Raw genomic sequence first — 20,964 nt, 5'->3', positions numbered from 1 at the left:
TAAATATTTTTAAATAGTTGTTTTGTAATTGATTTTTTTCTTTGAAAAGCAAGACAAAACAGTAAAAAGCACATTTTGGCTATTTAATTTATGCAATGGTGTGAAAAACATTGGCAAAATACATGGGGAAAAAAACTCGAAAAACCGTGTTCGGTATTCGGCCTTCGGCCCAGTGTTTCATTTTGTTCGGTTTCGGCCAAAAATTTTCATTTTGGTGCATCCCTACTTAACAAGTTTCTATGGGTGGTAGGGGTGAGTGATATACCGGTAGAAATTTTGGACTATCATCTCTATCGCAGTTACACGCTTATGTGACGTTACTGTGCTACGTGGTCACGAAAACGTAACGTTTGTAAGCATTGCGCTTAAAAAAAACAAGTTTTTTAAAGACAAGTGATTTTAAGCCATTGAAACACAATCTGCAGCGAAAAATAACTCATTTCGCTGTATATGCGCACTGTCTGAGAGAGTTATTTTTGCCGATTTATAGACCTTGAATGGTTAAATACACACTTGAATGTGTCAAAATGCCTGTCTTTGCAAGCATCCTCATAAACACAGTAAGTCTTAAGTGAAAACAAACAGCTGAGAAAGAAAACACGTGTAAAAGTATATTGGATCAGGGCAGCTCTTAAAGTGACAGCAGTCTAATATTCCTGCTGTCTTTCATGTTAATCAAACAACAAAAGAGATCACTGCTCTCTCACTGCTCTTGACTAAATCACTTTCGTAACTTTAATAAGAATAAATACATATTAAATTTACACAGTGAAGAATATGTAGTGTTTTTATACATTTAATTACTTTATACAATGTATGAAGCATTTTTTATTTAATTGTTCTACTGTAGTTTTTTGTCCTATTGCTTGTAATTAGTTTCTTATTCTTATTTGATTGCTGACTGTTTACTTGTCTTCAGTGAGCTATATCAACAAACAACTAAACAACTATATCATGATATATATCGTTATCGTGGAATAAAATGACTCCGATCGTAATATAAGATTTTGGTCATATCGCCCACCGCTAATGGGTGAAATTTTATCCTTGCAATTATTATAATAGAAGAATCAAACACCTTATCCTTAAAGAGTTTTTATGTGAAGACTATTAAAATAAGCTTCAGTCGCTGATATCAAACATTGACATTCTTCTGCTACACACAACAGGATCAGCACATTTTAACATTTTCTACACATTTTACACTAGTTAGCTCTTGGTGTTTAGGAATAATCATATATACCATAGATTGTCATTATTATATTACTGTGACAGGACAGGCCAAGTTACAGGCGTCACTGATGCGTACTGATGCGTTTACATTCAAAAAGAGCCATTTTTACAGCTTAGTTTCAGTAAATGCTCTTTTTTTAGCAGTGTTTTCAAAGTTTTCATAGAAAACATGAAAACATCATGTACAATTTAATTTCTCATTATATGACCCCTTTAAGGAATAGTAGAGGTGGGATATTTTTTGTATTACCAGTGGATATTACGACACTGGCTTTGAACTAACAACTAGGCCTGATTTATGACAAATGTAGCAAGATCCAGGCAAATGTAATGGAAATACACGATGAAGAGCCAGAAGAGAGACGTGTCTTATATTTACATCAAGCGACTGTTTGGAGAAGGTTAGTGCTAGACGTTAGCGTTTTTTATCATGTTGGGGTTAAAGCAGGCATTGAGTGCCGGCGGTGTACAGTTTTTCCACACGTTGGCTTTGTCTCTTAAGATGGATGAGCCTAATTGTGGAATGAGGCTAGGCTGCGCTGTGCATGTCGGGCCTGCCCTGCCTGTGCGGCAGACGGTCGCAGGTGCTGACTTTAGGGCTGGGCTGTAGTAGAGGTGTAAATGCTAACATTAGATATCAGAGGTTTACCTGCATTGGCAGACTGCTCCAGGACCCCTCTTGAAATCGAGATGTGCACATCTCAAGAGGCAAAGTTCCTGGTTAAATAATCCTTAAATTAATACTTAAATAAAGCCAAAATATAGATATAGAGATATAAATAAATATATATGAATCACAAGATATATATAAATATATATATATAGAACGGGACTGAAGACAATCAAGGAAAACTAGTCAAAGCATCAAATTTATGATGGGGAATCTGGTTTGCTTTCTAACTGTAACCGTCATCCGATTGTGTGCTGCAGGAAAATGAAAAATAAGAAAAAGCCACAAACAATGTGTCAATGGTTTCCTTCTCAAAATCATCTGGATGTACAGCACATCACAACCCACTCGGACATCACGACACAAGCACACTGACCTCGAGATCTATTTCTAAACATCACACTGACACAGACAACACACTAGAAGACACGGACACACACACACACACACACACACACACACACACACACACACACACACACACACACACACACTCATTCCTACACATGTACATTCATAACATGTCTGTGTGTGTGTGCATATGTGCATTCTTGATGTTTTCTTAAAGTGGCGATATCATATTTTTTCCCCTGAGTTCTGTTTGTAATGCCTTTGTGCAAAAAAACATCATATTTTAGTTTTTGATACTTTATTGAATTTTTAAAAAACATGCGGGCAATCATATTTCAGGTTTCTGATTCCTGAAATCCAAGCATCCCAAATAAAATAAAAGCTGCCTCTTCCATGTAACGCAGTATTATATATTTCATTTACTTAATTAAAAAGAGAAATGTTAAGTTTCTTTTATTTCAGATAACATTTAATTTGAAGTAGTGAAATGTGTTTATGGATTTAGTTTTAGTTAACTACAATAACCCTGGTTTATTAGCTACAGTACATCTGTGACAGTAGGGGTACCACGAACAAAAGTACTAAAATCAGTGCAGATTACAGATTATCAACTAATTTTGGTACCCAAGTGACCAAATCTGTCAAATGTAAATCTGCTGCTGTGTATTATGTTGAATTTAAAACAACAATATGAACATGAAAAAGAGACTTGAATAAGGTATCTACTTCCGAAACCAGAAGCAATGGTTACTTCATTGAGAAATAATTGCAACCTACACTCAATTTAATTTGTTAATATTTAAATTAATATTAAACTTAATTTGGCATCATGTAAAGCTGACTGAAAAGAGCAAGGACATGCGATTCCTCATGATTTGACCCCTTTAAAGCATGCGGTACACTGGTAGGTTAACCCAAACATGTATGAGCAGCGATCCGATTAAAATTCATTCATTTCAAGGACGTGAGGGTCACTTTGTATGAAGTCCGTGGCATCTTGCCAGGTCATTTAAAAATATTATCACTTCATACTCATTTAGTCTTGCTGCACAGTCTCTCCTTCAGGCCAAGAACTTGTTGTCCTTTACTGAGCCTCACAAACCAGTGCACTGCTTCTGCGCCGTGAGCTCAACTGAGTCTGAAATGACAGTACTAATTCACCATGCAGGGGTAAGAGTAAAATACCACTAGCACTAAATGGAGCTCCGCTATACGATTTTAAACCAGGACTACCCAGATTTATCTACCCAAGGTTTCTTCATACCTAATTCAGAAGCTTAGTTAAATGACATTTAATTTCCATTTCTGGGGCTAACTTTAGTTTGAATTTACATTTTACACAAAAGGTGAATTATGATATAGTTCGATCATTTTACTGATTCTGTAGATTTAAATTCTGTTAAATGCACATGCTACAGATGATTGGTCCATGAGTCAGTAAATATGAAAGTATCAACAAAGTCTTTAGTTCAGAATATAACATGATGTTCACACATCTTTTAACCACCAAATAGTAAAATGATGCTTATTAAAATAAGCAGTATATTAATTTTTTAAACAATAATTTGTGAGAAAAAAATTCTATTAGCAAGCCTGTATGTCACAAAATGACATATTTATTATGCTAATGTCCGTATAAAAGTTATATAAAGTGTGTGTGTGCGTGTGTGTGTGAAATTTAATATAAATTTCTAAGTGAACATTTTTCAAACAAATTGCAAGAAACACATTGAATTAAACATTACATTTTAAAGCAGAAAGAATTAAATAGTATTTTCTTTTAAAATGTACTCTAGTAATATTTGCTTTATTTACAACTCAAAAATGTTATTTTTTTATTTTTTTATTTATTTATACAGTGCATGAAGAAGTTGGCTAAAAAAACAAACATTTATAAAACATTTTACTAACAATCTAGATTTATGGTCACTGTTCTTGATGAGATCAGTACAGAAAATATAGGGATTTGCTTTCCCTACATTTATAGTGTGCACTCATATGCATTTTTCTTCATGCAACAGCCTTTAGCAAGACATTTATGTAAAAAGACATGAATTTAGTGTCAATCTTGTAGGACAGTCATGTTATATACAGATTATTAGTGATAGCTTGACAAAAATCGGAGTGACAGAAAGCCTTCGTCTGGTGTTCACACTTTAAATGTGAAACATGTAGGCCTATGTGTTATAATCTAACACGTCTACATGCGTGAGCGTCACACAAGAACATGTGGGGCCTTAAATTACATGCTGCATACTATTAGTGTAGTCTGTGATGCCTGTTCATTTCTATCATGAATGATCAGGATTTCACTTTCATAATTATTATTAACCTAAACATAAAATTTGAATTAAATTGTAATCAATGTCTATGTAAATGTGTATGTAAAATCAAGGCATTACATTTTGGGAATTATATATTCCTCAGTGTTTCAGGACACAGCAAACGGGAAGAAGACTGTACCTAATTGTGATGTCGAAAACTCACAAACATACACACACACCTGCATTCAGAACAGACAGACACTCTCACACACACAATCCCACACAATACCAAAAATATTGAGTGACATACAGTTGTTAATTCATGAACCATTATCTGTTATTTACCATTAGAAACTCACGCACACAAACAAGTATGCACAAGTATGCACACACACACACACACACACACACACACACACACACACACACATAAAACAAACTGCTAAGTGTCTGGTCCCTTTCACAGTAATATGACTAACAGCAAATAGCATTGTATATAAACATGATCTTCATTTATATTCTGCTTTCAATCATATTGTCAAACCAACAATAAACATTTACAGTAATACAAAATTCAAGTCACATATCAAACTGCATTGAAATTCATTTACTGTATAATATCATCATCATCACCATCATCATATCACATATGTTCATGACTCACACAATGCATGTTTCATTCATTTTCAGCAGATCATTCTTGCATTAAATATTGATTTCATAAATGATTTACAAGAACCAGCCCCAGGTCAAAAATGCATTCACTTATGTGCACTAAAAACAAGTGAAAGTGAATTATTAAACACCTGCATTAAGATGCATGTTGTTTCAGGGCTGGCAGACACGTAAATATGCTTTATAAATATATTGTTATCTTACCATCCAAAATAGTATATAATCTGTCATCTGTAATGAAGTAAACCACTGTAGACTCTTACCTGATTCAGCCACTTTAGAGATGTCCACACCTTGCTCGGATGCCATGAAACCTAAGATGGAGAAGACCACGAACCCAGCAAAGAAACTGGTGCCACTATTAATAAGAGCCAGAACAAAAGCGTCCCTGAGAACAGAAGAAAACGCAGACGTTAACTGTTGTGGCATCTTTATTTAAATCCAGTCAGATGGTTGTGTAACACATTAGATGCATTATAAAAGACATATAACGATGCCACCTTATTGTCTGTTAAATATTCTTGAGCATAATTAAAACTATTGCTACAATACATTCAATCACTTATCTGCTCAAGGTTATACATGAAAGAAAATAATGCATTAAATAACATCTTTTTATAATCCACTGCACTCTTAAAATGTATAACCTTGAATTTGTACATACTAAAATGTATCGTAACTGTGGTTACAATAATTTAATAATTTTTCATTTATTATCAATAAATGATAATTAATCATAAAATATAATAGTTATAATAATACTTTAAATTATTATGAAAATATTTATTAACAATTATTTAATGAATAAAATGAATTAATACAAATAAAATAATCAAAATATTGATTTAGACATTAATTATATTCATTAAATAAATGAGTAATTTAGTAATGATATTAACTTCTCATTTAACACACATTTTTAACAAGTGAACAAGCTGAATTTTAAAAATGTGCATGCATTTTTAATTTCAAAATTTCATAGTAGCATATTCGGTTATGTCTCATTTTGCTTATTTTTATTTTTTCAAAATCTTAAAATATTTTATTTACAATTTTAAATTAAATCATTCCTGATTATCAGTGTATATATAACCAGCTAAAGTACTCTGTATATTAAAGTCAAAGCAAAGAACTGCTGATTCAGTGCATCTGGTTACTAATGTATCCAGGACATTTGAGATCTACTATTAAAGTGAGTGGCCTTTGCTCTTTGCTAGCCACATCAGTCAAATCCAGCTTCATATAAAACAAGGTCAGGACTCTCTGATGGCGTGAACGTACTAGACACAACGTCTTTCAAAAGGAACACACACTGGTTCAGATATTACACAAGACGCCATAACAAAAATGTGTCCTTGTCTCTTCAAGGCTGTGACGGATGCTTACTTATAGCAGTCATTGTTGAATCGGTTATAGCTGCCGAGGGCCGTGAGGGCCCCGAGCCCGATAGCATAGGAGAAAAAGATTTGAGTACCAGCATCGATCCAGACCTGAGAGAGACAGACAGAGTAATGACAGTCAGACAAACAGATCCACCTCTGAAATGATTATTGAGCTCAAAGTGGCTCCAGGTACTCTGGAGAGAGACATAAAAGTCGAGTTTAAAAGTTTGAACGTTCTTAGAAACACTAAACTGAAACAGTTATAAAGTATTGTGTATCAGACCTATAAGCAGAGAGAGAAAAGTAAATAAACTGAGAAAAAAATGAAGCGTATTGAATTTCTTTGACATTTATTCATTTGGATAAAAGCGTATGATTTTATCCAAAGCGGGTGGGAGGATTGATGCTCGCAAAGCTGAAAGAGAGAACTAAAGGTCTCACCTGTGCCTCTCCTAGCTTAGACCAATCAGGTTTAACATAGTACATGATCCCATCATAAGCACCAGGAAGTGTGACGCCCCTCACCAGGAGAATAATCAGGACCACATACGGGAACGTGGCAGTGACATACACAATCTGTCGAAGACAAAAATACAGACAGACAGACAGACAGTCAAGTCAACTGTTTTCATTCCTACAACTCACCGCTTAAAACACCCAAAAATCTGCAAAAAAAATTTTGTTCTTCAGATTTGGAGAAAGTTAGCATTATATCACTTGCTCATCAATGGATCCTCTGCAGTGAATGGGTGCCGTCAGAATGAGAGTCCAAACAGCTGATAAAAACAACACAATAATCCACACGACTCGATTGAATCTTGTGAACGTAAAGCTGCATTTTTGTAAGGACCAAATCCATCATTAAGGTCGTTTTAACTTTAAAGGGGTCATATGATGCTGCTAAAAAGAACATTATTTTGTGTATTTGGTGTAATGAAATGTGTTTATCCGGTTTAAAGTTAAAAAAACAGAACATTTGGGCGGCGTTATGCAAATCTTCCCACATAGTGAGGTAGATATGTGGGGGCGTGTTCGAACGAGCCGTTTTAGGGGGGTGTGGCTGACTCTTAACTTTTATAAAGAATATCTCTTTGGATTTGAGACTTTAGTCTTTGCAAATTTACAGATCTTCTTTATGCACCAAGAGCTTGTAACACTCCAAAGAGAAAGGAAAAAATGAAATCGCATCATATGACCCCTTTAAACTGTTAGTTCTGGCCAAGATATCAGTCTATAATCCATAATGACACTTTCTCCATTAAAAAAGTCCAACCCCTGTTGTCCTCTAACACTAATATATTTGCTTAGAAGTGTTTTGGACAGTTTTTTTTACTTGTAAATGGTGCTTGATCTGTGCATATTTCTCTCCCAATTCAGACGAGACGACTTTTTTTTACTGGACAAAGCAACATTATGGACAGAGGAATCATATTTTAGCCGGAAGCAACGGTTTAAAGTTAATATCAATTTAACAATGAATTTATTTCTTGGAAACACAGCTTTACGCTTCACAAGTCAGTAACTGATGGACTGGAGTTATGTGGATTACTTGTAAATTATTGTGATGTTTTTATCAGCTGTTTGGACTCTTCATTCTGACGGCACCCATGCATTGCAGAGGATCCATTGGTGAGCAAGTCATGTAATGCTACATTTCTCCAAATCTGTTCTGATGAAGAAACAAACTCATCTACATCTTGGATGACTTGAGGTAACTGTTCAGCAACGTTTCATTTTTGGGTGAACGATTCCTTTAAGGTGTTTATTAATACTGTTAATATTGTATAATGTTTGTTAAGCAGAGATGTGATATTATTTCTCAGAAAGATCAGACTTAGTAAAACACCCTAGCAATGACCTTGCAATGTCCTGGTGACCATTCACAACATGAGTTTTGCATGAGAAAGTAGGAGTTATATTTTATTCAGAATATTTGACAATATGTTATTTTCCATGATTAATAAATGTCCTTGTTTGCTAAATAATTTTGGCAGTCATTTATGTGCATTTGCTAGATCGTAGAAAGCCACATATAATCCAGATAACCTAATCTAGTTCAACCCAATATTATCAGTAGATTTATATCAGAGAATCTGCTGCGTTGCATCTCTGAAATGTATTTTATCTCTCTCGGTTCACAGCAAGGACGGTGTTAGTCACATGCTGAGCATTGTGTCATGTGAATGAAGTTGAGACGCACATACTGCATGTCTCAATGCCTTCTGTTATCAGATCACCACTGATTTTTCAGCAAGGAGAGGTTTATTGATTCAGCGGCTGGGTCCAAACGCTCTGAACTTTCAACTCTGATGATACGAGACGGATTGTTATCAGAGAGCATTTACATGAGACTTGCTCATTCCAAGCCTTGCTGGTTTATGAACTTGGCTCACATGCCAGGTATGGTCTTACAAGCCTGGCAGCCTTCTGTAATTGCTCCATATAGACACACAACAGTAGGACAGCCAATTCTAGATCAAGCCCATCGCATTAAAAGCACGCCGCTCAGCCACAGATCTTCAATTGTTCCTGCAAACCCCATCTCCTGAATTCCCTCGGGAAGACGAGCTCAACTCAAAAAGTACAATGCTGCCCGATTACAACAAAAACACGGTCACGGTTTAGGACATGCAGTGCATGGTGAGAGCTTTCTGAATTCTCCACATCATTCTGCGACATCTTTGTCTGTCTACAGTCCAGAGCCATGTCACCTGAACAATAATGGATCCTGAAACATCAATGAAAAATGGTCTAATAATCTCTCTACCACACTAGACTCTAGTCAATGATGGGTGAAAATTCACTGGTCATATATAAATAATTATTATATTATTATATTAATGTAATATTATTATTATTTTAATAAACATTCTAATATATTAATATTATAGAATGATACTATTCTATATTATTATTAGTGCTGTCAAATGATTAATCGCGATTAATCGCATCCAAAATAAAAGTTTTTGTTTACATAATATATGTGTGTGTACTGTGTATATTTATTATGTATACATAAAGGCACACACACACAGCAACTATTTTTGCAAATATTTACATGTATTTACGTGTATATATTTATATTCATATAAATTATATCATATATAAATATATTAAATATAGAAACGTAACATATTTTTCTTAAATATATACATGCATGTGTGTGTATTTATATATACATAATAAATATACACAGTACACACATATATTATGTCAACAAAAACTTTTATTTTGGATGCGATTAATCGTTTGACAGTACTAATTATTATTATTATTAAAAATCAATTTTGAAATTAAAAAATCTGTATTATTTATTATATATTTTATTCATATTTATTTATATAAATTCTTTTATTCATTGATGCATTAAATTGATCAAAAGTGCCAGTAAAGACATTTATAATGTTACAAAAGATTTTTATTTCAAACAAATGCTGTTTTTTTTTTTACTTTCTAATCAGCAAATAATCTTGAAAAAAAAAAATGTATCATGGTTTCCACAAAAACATAAAGCAGCACAGCTGTTTTCAACATTGATATTGAAGAAATATTTCTTGAGCAGCAAATCGGCATATTAGAATGATTTCTGAAGGATCATGTGAAGCTGAAGACTGGAGTAATGATTTATTAACAGACTTCATAGTATTAGCTGTCTGATGCATGTCAGTTTAAATCAAATATTTGTACTGTAGATCAGATCAGACTTACATCCATCCCACTTTCAACTGACTATAAAGACGCAGAAATAAACCTGAACTAAAAATACTGTCAGTAAACAAACTCTGTTTTAATTCCCATGAGGCCTGTGAATCTGGGGTAATCTGCCGCTTAGTATTTCTGCCCCGTAATAATTAATCAGATTCTGAAATAGCCAATTAGCTCACTGTAACACTGGCTTATTGTGTGTGTGTGTGTGTGTGTGTGTGTGCGCGCGTCAGTCGTCTGAATGAGCTTGACTCAACGCTTACTCACAGTGTCCTTTCCATCAACGAAAAACTATGAAGGAAAAACACGAGCTAGGAACTGAATATGAGTTCAGATAACCTACTTTCCACTGTTTGCCTTCTTTAGCTGTTTATTAGAAACATTAAGCCCTGCTTTGAGTTCACAGGAGTAACTTTAGTGCAGAAGAAACATATTCGTAATACAAGGATGATCTTCTATACAGTAATAAGCAGCAGAAATAAAATGAAGTTATTATATTACTAAGGGTTCATATGATCCCGCCTCCCGGAGAGAGAATGTGGCTGTTGGCCATTTGTACGAGCACCTTGTCACGTCCCACTGCAGACACCCGCTCATGACCAACCAGTCTCACAGTGCCTTACTGACAGGGCACTTTGTAATATTTCCCGCCACACCCCCATTGCAAATAATGTTGCTATGGTTACCTTTCTGCCTCACTCCTGCATGACTGTGACAAAGCAGCAGTGGGTGGAGCTATGCAAATCAAGGTTACACAAGCAAGTCACATTGCACTTGAGAGCACAAGGGAAATGCAATATGATGCAGTCTTTGGCAAACACATTTTTATGAATTTATGTGCAGCATAATTGCAAGATTACATAAGTACATGTGAAATGACCTGCAGACTGACTGTTAAATTCTCATTAAAGTTTCAAATGAGATTAAAAAAAAAGCTGGATTCAACTGGCTATTTGTATTACAAATCTCTGAAATTACTGGGAATATACTATATACTAATATACTGTATGCACTGTTCCCAGATATAGTGAGTATGCTCCTCACATGAAAGCTGTTACAAAAGTTCATCAACTATATCGTCTCTAATCATCTCTGTCCTCTCTCGTATGTACTGATTGAAAGTCCAACCCATTCTAGTGCAATGATTCATCCAAATGAACTGATTCAAAACATAGGAATTTGAACTCCTTTATTTCATTTTATTTATTTATTTTATTTTTTTAAATACTAATAAAAATGACTGTTTTGGAAAAACTTTCCAAAAATCCCTGGACTATTCCAAAAAAATCCTGGAAAGTTTCCAAAAATGAGTATTTTTGTGGAACCCGCGATACAATTTTTTCAAGATACTTAGATGAATAGAAACATTCATGAATGAAAGCACTATATAATATATATATATATATATATAACTATATAATGCTCACAAAGCAGTTTTTATTTGAATCTATAAACTCGTACGTAGCTTGAAAGCGATGACTTTCCAGAGCGGTATAGTCTACTGTCACTCAGGGCATTAAAACAAACCATGAGCCGATCTGAACAGTCAATAGAGGATCTTCAAATCAATAACCAATAATATGAAATGCTAACTGCAGATTCAAAAACATCATACAGATTCAAGCTTGTACAGGCAACATCACTTGCAACTGAAATGCCACTCGTTTCTAATGGACAGCAAATTATGTGAGTATTGATGTGGGATTAATAACAGTTAACCGTAACATAACATTTAGTTGTTAACAACAAACATTATTTTCTTAAGCACATTCATCTTGTGAAGAGTTGTTATATAACAATATTTGAAATGCCTTTCACCACCCACTTTTATGTAAGAAAAGTGGGTGGTGAAAGGCATTTCAAATATTGTTTGTTTGTGTAAGAAATTAACTGTGTAAAAACCGATCACTCACTCCCAGAATTCAATGATAGGGGAACGCCCGTCAGCAAGCTCTTCGCACGTCAGGTTTCCAAATGTTGAGTTGCCAATGGTGCCGTTCTGGCAGTCGTCGTGGCGGAAGATCTCGATGCAGTTTTCGGTGTTCCACGGGTTGTCGCAGGTGGACCAGGGCAGCGTGGAATTGAAGGACTTTATCAAGTAGTAGAAACCCCAGGCAAGTACCATGATGTAGTACGTGTTACAGAAGAACACAATCACCATGGAGGCGTAGCCAAGTCCTAAAACAAACCAGTAAAAAGACAACTGAAAATAAAGCCCTTCAGGTGTAGAGTATCTCTTATATAACATGTGCTGATGAATCAAGCATTAATTAAGGCAGTAAACAGAGTAAAATTAGATTTCATGTTGTCTATGAACTACAGAATGAAGCAAGGATATACTGAAGGGCATTCACTGAAGTTATATACTATCCTAATAATGTATTTGTACCCTTTTTTTAGATAAAATATGCATATAATTTTGAAATACATCAGCATGTGTATTTATCTAAACTCTATCTATCTATCTATCTATCTATCTTAATTTATTAATGATATAATTTTATATAATATAATTTAATATAACATTTGTGATAGGTAATAGTTTTATAAGACAAACACATTTTGTGGCTTAATTCTGATACAAACCATTTCATTAAAAAAATAAAAAATAAAAATATATACAAAAATATAAAAAAGTTACATTACAATATTTTAATGTATTATAATATAATATAATACCTAAAAAAAATAAAGAATGCATGTTTTAAAGAATGCAATGCTTTAAGGGACAACCTAAAATAGCATCACAGCTTAAAAAGTAAATGCATAAAGATAGAGAGCAAACCTTTAAAAAGAGGTGCAATGTTCCACACATTGATGCTTCCAGCCTTCATAAACTGACCCAGCGCAATCTCCAGGAAGAATATCGGAATGCCTCCCAGAAATATGAACAACACATAGGGAATGAGGAACACTCCTGTGAAATACAGCAATAGAGAAAGAGAGAGTTAAAAGACATGTTAAAGACATGGAACCACATTCACAACCCATGTTAGGTGTACTGCATTTCTGAGCAAAATGAGTTGATGAAAGATTAGGAATAATTGTTTGAATGAGATGCACTGACGAATCGATCAGAAACATGTTTTAAAGTGCACAGGCTCAATTTTGAAGGTCAAACACTTGATATAATTTGAAAAGAATTGCATTTTCCATTCATTCTAGTCACAAGGTCTCATAAAGTACCAATAAAATAGTAACTACAAACATAAACGTGAGTCTCATGATGCATACAATGCCAATTAACCCCAAAAGACACTGAATATTGCATTTTACACATCTTGATATCAGTTCATTTTAACTGAGGGAATTTTCTGCTATTTGTGCACGACACCTTCACATGTTGGCACGTCACTTAGGATTTGACTGCCGCTGGCCGCATTAGCATTCATCATGCGGTCTGTGCGGCAGCACAACGACGCGTCGGCAGCAATAAAGCTTCGCTCGACTGATCTGAGATTGACAGCCACAGTAGCGGCTTAGAGAGGGGGTTGGTCGCCGGTGTGATGCAGATTATCCACTGAATATCATGCTGGCGTGCTCAATGAAAGTCTTGATGTCACCTGCCACTCATGGGCGAGGTGGACCGCGGGGGAGGATGGCAGCACATGACAAAAGAGAGATACAATGGAAAAAAAGGCAGAGTGGAAATCCGGCATGCCGTTATTCAGAGTGACACACTTACGTAATGCTAGCTCTGCAGGCTAGCCGCTACAGAAGATTTAAAACGAGTGCAATCTAAAAAAAATACAACCAAAACAACCCCTGCTGCTAATTTAAAAACACTGATATGAATGAAGTGGCTTATTTGGGAGCACTGCCCTGTGTCCATTCAGAAAACAACAGCTTTTATTGGACTCGTGACTCAGAAAGAAGCCTTTTGATGAACTGCCTACAGAAGGAAGCACCGAAAACAATGTGCTGCACTGACCGTCCATAACAAACAGCCACTAAACCGTGAGGCTATTCCTCTGCGAAAAAGGAAAATATGCGTATGTGGGCTTGTGTCGGGCTGATTTGCAAACAAAAAAGGATGCCATAGCAATGCCCTGTGAGTGGATGATGCATGAGAATGTGACTGCGGGTCAATGCGAGAACAAGCATGACTCACACTCACACACACACACACACACGGTCTTGCGCGTACTGCAGTGGCTGACGTCGTAAGCGTGGAGCACTTGACTCTGTATCAGCGGGTGCTCATTATAGATTTTCAGAAAAGTGAGGAATCTTTTTAGCTCTTTCTCTTCCAGTGCATAAGAGCTGGTGCTTCATTGCTAATGGTGTCTACTGATAGAATTCAAAAAGTAAGTAGGTACAGCAGAGGTACAGTGGTTTATCTTCCCAGATGTTGCGATTCACATCTTCCCGAAATGTAATACTAACACTTTAGCATTTTGATGTAGCCTTTTCATCTGGAAGATGTCATTTTTAGCATGTTCACTCAACTGCAACATGCTACTAATATGTCAGATGAATTAGAACAACAATTTCTATCGGGGTTTTCTCTTATGTTTACCAAAGCTGCATTTCTTTAACTACAGTAAAAACAATTATATTGTTAAATATTACTACAATTTTATTTACAACACAGTATAATAAAAATATACACAGTGAAGGTCAAGGACACATGATTGAACATACTGATCTGAAGACTGAGACTTGAACAGTAACATACCTTTGTGCCAAACATTCATAGACTCTAATATCATAGTGTTAACACTACTTTTATATCTTGTGGTTTTATATGTTATAAAACATTAAACACATCCTGGCGTTGTGAGACATTTAGACAATAAAATGACACAAATTTCAAAATGTTTCACTTGATTTCATACATGTAGTCAGGAATTACAGTTTGGGAAAAGCCTAACTAGTAAAATGTGTACAAGTTATGTCACAATAACACAATAACAACAGATGCAAGTAATCTTAGGCTACTCATCAGAATGATATTCTCCACTGGATCTAGCTGCGCGATGCATTGCGTTGTGTTCTTTTTCTGAGGTAAATTCTGGGTTATTCCTCTCAGTGCGTCTTCCTCCAGAAACAAAAAGTAGCCGGGATGAACTTGTTTGTTTACGCGGAGGCGATGTGGGCGTTTACATGCGCGCGCATCTCACGTGGATGTTTAGAATCTGAAAAGTGCGATCGGCTCGTGGGCGTGACCGCATTAGAGATAATGAGTTGAGACGGGAAAAACTGGACATTGCGTTGGTTTCATATTACTTTAACAGAATATTTGTTTTGGACGTGACTTAGGCTACTTAATTTAAAAGTAGACACTTCAAGATTTCTATACATATATCTCTCATGTCTTTGAGGCAAGCATTCGTGGAGATTCATGTTGTTTTATTTACGTGTCTGTGAAGAGAGACGACAGAGACGGCACAGAGCGCACCCTGTTTATTTTCTTTATTTTACAAAAGCATGTTGTTTTGTTGTTATTTTGACTATGCACAAATAAAAGTAGACCCTTTGCAGTTTCAAATGATACCTTATTCTTATCTGTACGATCAAAAATGAAGGAGTATTTGTAGTTTTTTTTCACGGTCATCAAGAAAATACGAGACAGACCGCACCAGTGTGGGCTTCGACCTCAGGGGGTTAAATATTTGTTTCCTATTTTAATTTATTTTAAAATGTAATTTACTCCTGTGATGCAAAGCTGAATTTTCAGCATCATTACTCCAAGTCACATGATCTTTCAGAAATCATTCTAATATGCTGATTTGCTGCTCAAGAAACATTTCTTATTATTATCAATGTTGAAAACAGTTGTGCTGCTTAATATTTGTGGAAAATGTAATACACTGATTTTTTTTTTATAATTCTATGATGAATAATATGTTAAACATGAGGAAAAAATGCTGTGCGTTCAGTTAAACTCTGTTCAAAGCAATATGTATCAATAACGTGTTTTATTATGTATTGATGATGCGAACACTAGCAGAGCTCTTGTCAATACTTATACCGTAAAACTAGCATGTCGTCAAACTAATGTATTGCTTTATATGGAATACTTGATTTTGATTGATCAATCGCAACATTCAGATATATTTCTGAATAATGACTGTTGCCCATAACAACGCTATATATGTTACTGCCTACTTGTGTTTCCAACATAGCTGTGCTGTTCATTCTCTTTGCAGCCTCATAGTAGCTAATAAACTAATATTTCAGGTCCATTTATTTATTTATTTGCTAAGTAGCCACATAATTCTGGATAATGTTCAGTCAGCTGCTCACTATCACAATACAAACCCTGTCTGAGTTTATTTTGTGATTATGACTGTACATTATCCCATTAATATATTCCAGCTCGCTACTAGACAGCCAACTCAGGTGTGGTGAGAATATGTTAAGCTTTCTATTCTGGATGAGCTAAAAACGCAATGGGAGTTAGCCCAGCTGAGCGGTTCACATTATCCTGTAAAGCACAAACAAGAAGTGCTTTCACTAAAAACACAAGCAGAACTGACTGGGTTCTTGGGTGATGAGGGGAGGCTAAAAATATAGATTTCCACACCTCCTCCTTACACAACAGATGGATATGGATGCTCTGTCAACACATATGGCTCAGTCTGTTCAGAAGCCAATGACATTGTTTTTATGTATTACCAGGTGAAAATTAACTCGTCTCCAGCATCAGTATGTACTAGTTAGGGTAGCGAGGACTGCATGCATTCTAGAGATGCAAAAGACTACATATACATACATATATATATATATATATATATATATATTACATTTACATTTAGTTATTTAGCAGACGCTTTTATCCAAAGCGACTTACAAATGAGGACAATGGAAGCAATCAAAATCAACAAAAGAGTTTTACATTTAGTCATTTAGCAGACGCTTTTATCCAAAGCGACTTACAAATGAGGACAATGGAAGCAATCAAAATTAACAAAAGTGCAATGATATGCAAGTGCTATAACAAGTCTAAGTTAGCTCAATGCAGTACACGTAGCAATGTATTTTTAAAAATAATATAATAAATAAAAAGAAAACTGATAGAATAGAAAAAGAATAGAGCAAGCTAGTGTTAGAGGCCTTTTTTGCTTTTGATAATTGTATAATAAATAAAAAGAAAACAAATAGATAGAATACAAAATGATTAGAAAAGCTTGTGTTAGTTTTTTTAAAGAATATAATTAGAATAGAGAGTGCTAGAGTTAGAGGGTCAAATAAAGATGGAAGAGATGTGTTTTTTTTTTTAGCTGATTCTTGAGAAGGACTCAGCTGCTCGGACTGAGTTGGGCAGGTCATTCCACCAGGAGGGAACATTTAATTTAAAAGTCTGTGAAAGTGATTTTGTGCCTCTTTCGGATGGCACAATAAAGCGCCGTTCACTTGCAGAACGCTAGCTTCTAGAGGGCACATAAGTCTGAAGTAATGAATGTAGGTAAAGGGGTGCAGAGCCAGTGGTGGTTTTGTAGGCAAACATTAATGCCTTGAATTTTATGCGAGCAGCTATTGGTAGCCAGTGTAAACTGATAAACAGAGGTGTGACGTGCGTTCTTTTTGGCTCATAAAAAATAATCTTGCTGCCGCGTTCTGGATTAATTGTACAGGTTTGATAGAACTGGCTGGAAGACCTGCCAAGAGAGCATTGCAATAGTCCAGCCTGGACAGAACAAGAGCTTGAACAAGGAGTTGTGAAGCATGTTCCGAAAGAAAGGGCCTGATCTTCTTGATGTTGAATAAAGCAAATCTGCAGGACCGGGCAGTTTTAGCAATGAGGTCTGAGAAAGTCAGCTGATCATCAATAATAACTCCAAGGTTTCTGGCTGTTTTTGAAGGAGTTATGGTTGATGTGCCTAACTGGATGGTGAAATTGTGAAGAAATGATGGGTTTGCTGGAACCACAAGCAGTTCTGTCTTGGCAAGGTTGAGTTGAAGGTGATGGTCGTTCATCCAGCAAGAAATGTCTGTTAGACAAGCTGAGATGCGAGCAGCTATCGTCGGATCATCAGGATGGAATGAGAGGTAAAGTTGAGTGTCATCAGCATAGCAGTGATATGAAAAGCCATGTTTCTGAATGAAGAACCTAGTGATGTAGACAGAGAAGAGAAGTGGTCCAAGAACTGAGCCCTGAGGCACCATGCAAGGTGTGGCTCACGTTAAGGAAAACATGAAGTGTTGTGCACGATTGTGGTTTTGCATGTTTTGAGGTATTAATCATGTCCATACCTAGTAGATTATGCAAGTTTTATTCATAATACAATTTCAGTTTTTCTACTTCAAAATGTCATGTTTAATTCAATGTAATTTCTTTATAATTATCTGTGAAATTTACTAGCAATTTCTGAGTGCAAAATTTTCACTACACCAATTTTTTTTCAGTGTACTAGACTATTAGAATTCCAAAGCAACAACTATTGTACAATTCCAGCATATTAAAATAACACAAAGATAAATTTACAGAGAACATGAATATATAATAGGTGAACCCTAAAGCAGCCACAGTTAGGCCCCAGTCAGAAAAAGGGGATTAAAAGATTAACAGACGCTCTTCTTAATCGCCCGTCCACGTGGAGCGAGGAACTGATGTCAGTCAGGCAAGTCACCAACATGTCCTGCTGTGCTGGCATCACTGGCCTTCTCATGCCTTCCCGTTGAGAACCAGACACATTAAACAGTGCTTATTTTAAAATGGAATTTGAACATGGAAATTTTAAACTAATCCATTTTGTAGGCTCATTAATGTTGGAAATTAAATTTAGTCAAAGTTTGGCCATGTTGACGTGCCTCATGAGTAGTTTTACTAGATAAAAAGTGTAAAAGATTTGCAACCTAAAATTATATATACATATAGAATTATTTATAATATATTTTTTGCTTCTTGACTCATTTAAATACCATGTGTGTATGTATGTATGTATATACGTAAATCATTATTTTTAAATAATATATACTTATAATTTCTTGACCCATATATGGACTTTATATATTATTTTTAATTATAATATAATATTCATAATATAAATGTTTAACTTTTAACTTAGTAGGCTTTTGTAGGCTTATTAACATTTTATATATATTTGTTTTTTATTGTTTTATTATTTTTGATTAGATTTATTAATTTATTGCCAAACAACTTAGTTGTCTGGAATTTCTTGGTGAGCTCAAACACAACTAAGACACTAAGACAAAAAAAACAAACACATTCGTACATGCATACATAAATTATTCCAACCATTATAAAGAATGAAATACAGATGGATAAGTGCCAGAAGAGTTTAAAACATGGACCATCCTACAATAGGTACTGTTCAAAAAGTATATATATATATATATATAATTTTCAGTATGCATATACTGTATATATTTATATATGAAAACAAATCATGAAAAATAATTACATATTTTTTGTTTCTTGACTCTCTCTCTCTTTACACATTTCTGTATGCATATGTTATAAATGCAATATGGTATCACATTTCTTAAAACATGATATTTTCTCTACAAAAAATATTTTGTACTGCAGATCCAGTACTCAAGGACAGGTAGAGGGCTTTACTGCAGAGATCATAAATCTACTGACTATGTGGCCACCATTCGGCTCAGCTTGGCCTCTCTTAACTCTGATGCACCGCTAAACAGTGCTGCAAAAACAGCCAGTAACCTGGCAACAGAAAGTCTGGACCGTTGCTGTGCCTCACAGTGCATACTGTATATGTGTTAGTGACGGCACAGCGTCAATCCGAGCAGCTCAATGAAAGATCTGTGACCTCAGACAGCACAGACAGAAGAGTGAGCAGCTCGCTGAACTGAACGCAGAGCTGTATAAAGAAACAGATAAGGCAGCTAGCTAATGTGACCTCTGACCTCTACCATAAAGTCTTACAATAGAGGCGGAGTGTTATCAAGTTATGTGCTTTAAATTCATGAACAGTAACAAATACTGTAGTACATGCAGAAGTTTAATAGGTTTAGGGGTTAGTTCAAATCTCTAGGCTTAAATATGAGGAATAGTTTTAGTGATTCTTACCTAATTGAGTGCTACAGATTAACACAACAGGGGTCTCTTAACTTTAATTGGTTAACATCAAGAACTTTAGACTGTTTTAATAGAGACCGAGTTCTCTAAGGGGAATTAGGGAAATTAGCAAATCTTCAGTTCAGGTGCAGAGAAACCTCTTGTGAGGTCTATAGGAAATCAATTAGCTCATGAGTGATTTGGCTAGGAACAAATTAGAAACATTGTATCAAAACTGAAAAGTCTCCAGATACCAACACCTCCAGTTAAAGAGGGATGCAGAGAAAGATTTTCCTTTAGCAATTACTGCGATATATTAAATAAACAGGTGACACAGCAATAGAAATGTACTATTTAGTGACCCTCATGCTGTTCCAAACTTGTATGACTTACATTCTTGCATCAGTGTTGTTTTTGTTAACTAAAACTACTAAAAATTATTTTTCCTATTTGAAATGAGCTGAAATAAAATGTAAATATTCAATAGAAAACTTTAAAAACATTAAAAAAATAGAAATGTTGCCTTAGCAACTATCTTAAGTTTAATTACTAATATTAATAAAACTGAAATATAAATAAAAATAAATGAAAGCTAAATAGAAATAAAACAAAGTAATAAAATGATAAAAGCACATAATAAAGTTACTAAAATGTGGACTGTGAAAAACGGAAATATAAAAATAAACGCTAATTTAA

General features: G+C 35.0%; 1 protein-coding gene across 1 annotated transcript in view; it reads right to left on the bottom strand.

The window, feature by feature from the left end:
- Positions 1-20,964, bottom strand: part of slc6a8 (solute carrier family 6 member 8) — a 40,006-nt gene that overhangs the window by 13,344 nt on the left and 5,698 nt on the right. Inside the window, exons 2-6 of the mRNA XM_016440112.1 lie at positions 13,066-13,197; positions 12,194-12,458; positions 7,017-7,167; positions 6,580-6,683; positions 5,457-5,581 (exon numbers count right to left, since the gene is read on the bottom strand). Of these exons, the coding sequence (XP_016295598.1) occupies positions 5,457-5,581; positions 6,580-6,683; positions 7,017-7,167; positions 12,194-12,458; positions 13,066-13,197 (777 nt within the window). The remainder of the gene's footprint in view (positions 1-5,456; positions 5,582-6,579; positions 6,684-7,016; positions 7,168-12,193; positions 12,459-13,065; positions 13,198-20,964) is intronic.

The sequence above is a fragment of the Sinocyclocheilus anshuiensis genome, unplaced genomic scaffold (assembly GCF_001515605.1).
Source record: "Sinocyclocheilus anshuiensis isolate Anshui unplaced genomic scaffold, SAMN03320099.WGS_v1.1 scaffold71, whole genome shotgun sequence".
Classification (NCBI taxonomy): domain Eukaryota; kingdom Metazoa; phylum Chordata; class Actinopteri; order Cypriniformes; family Cyprinidae; genus Sinocyclocheilus; species Sinocyclocheilus anshuiensis.
Note: the sequence above shows the minus strand (reverse complement) of the source record. Positions and strands in the feature narration are given on the sequence as shown.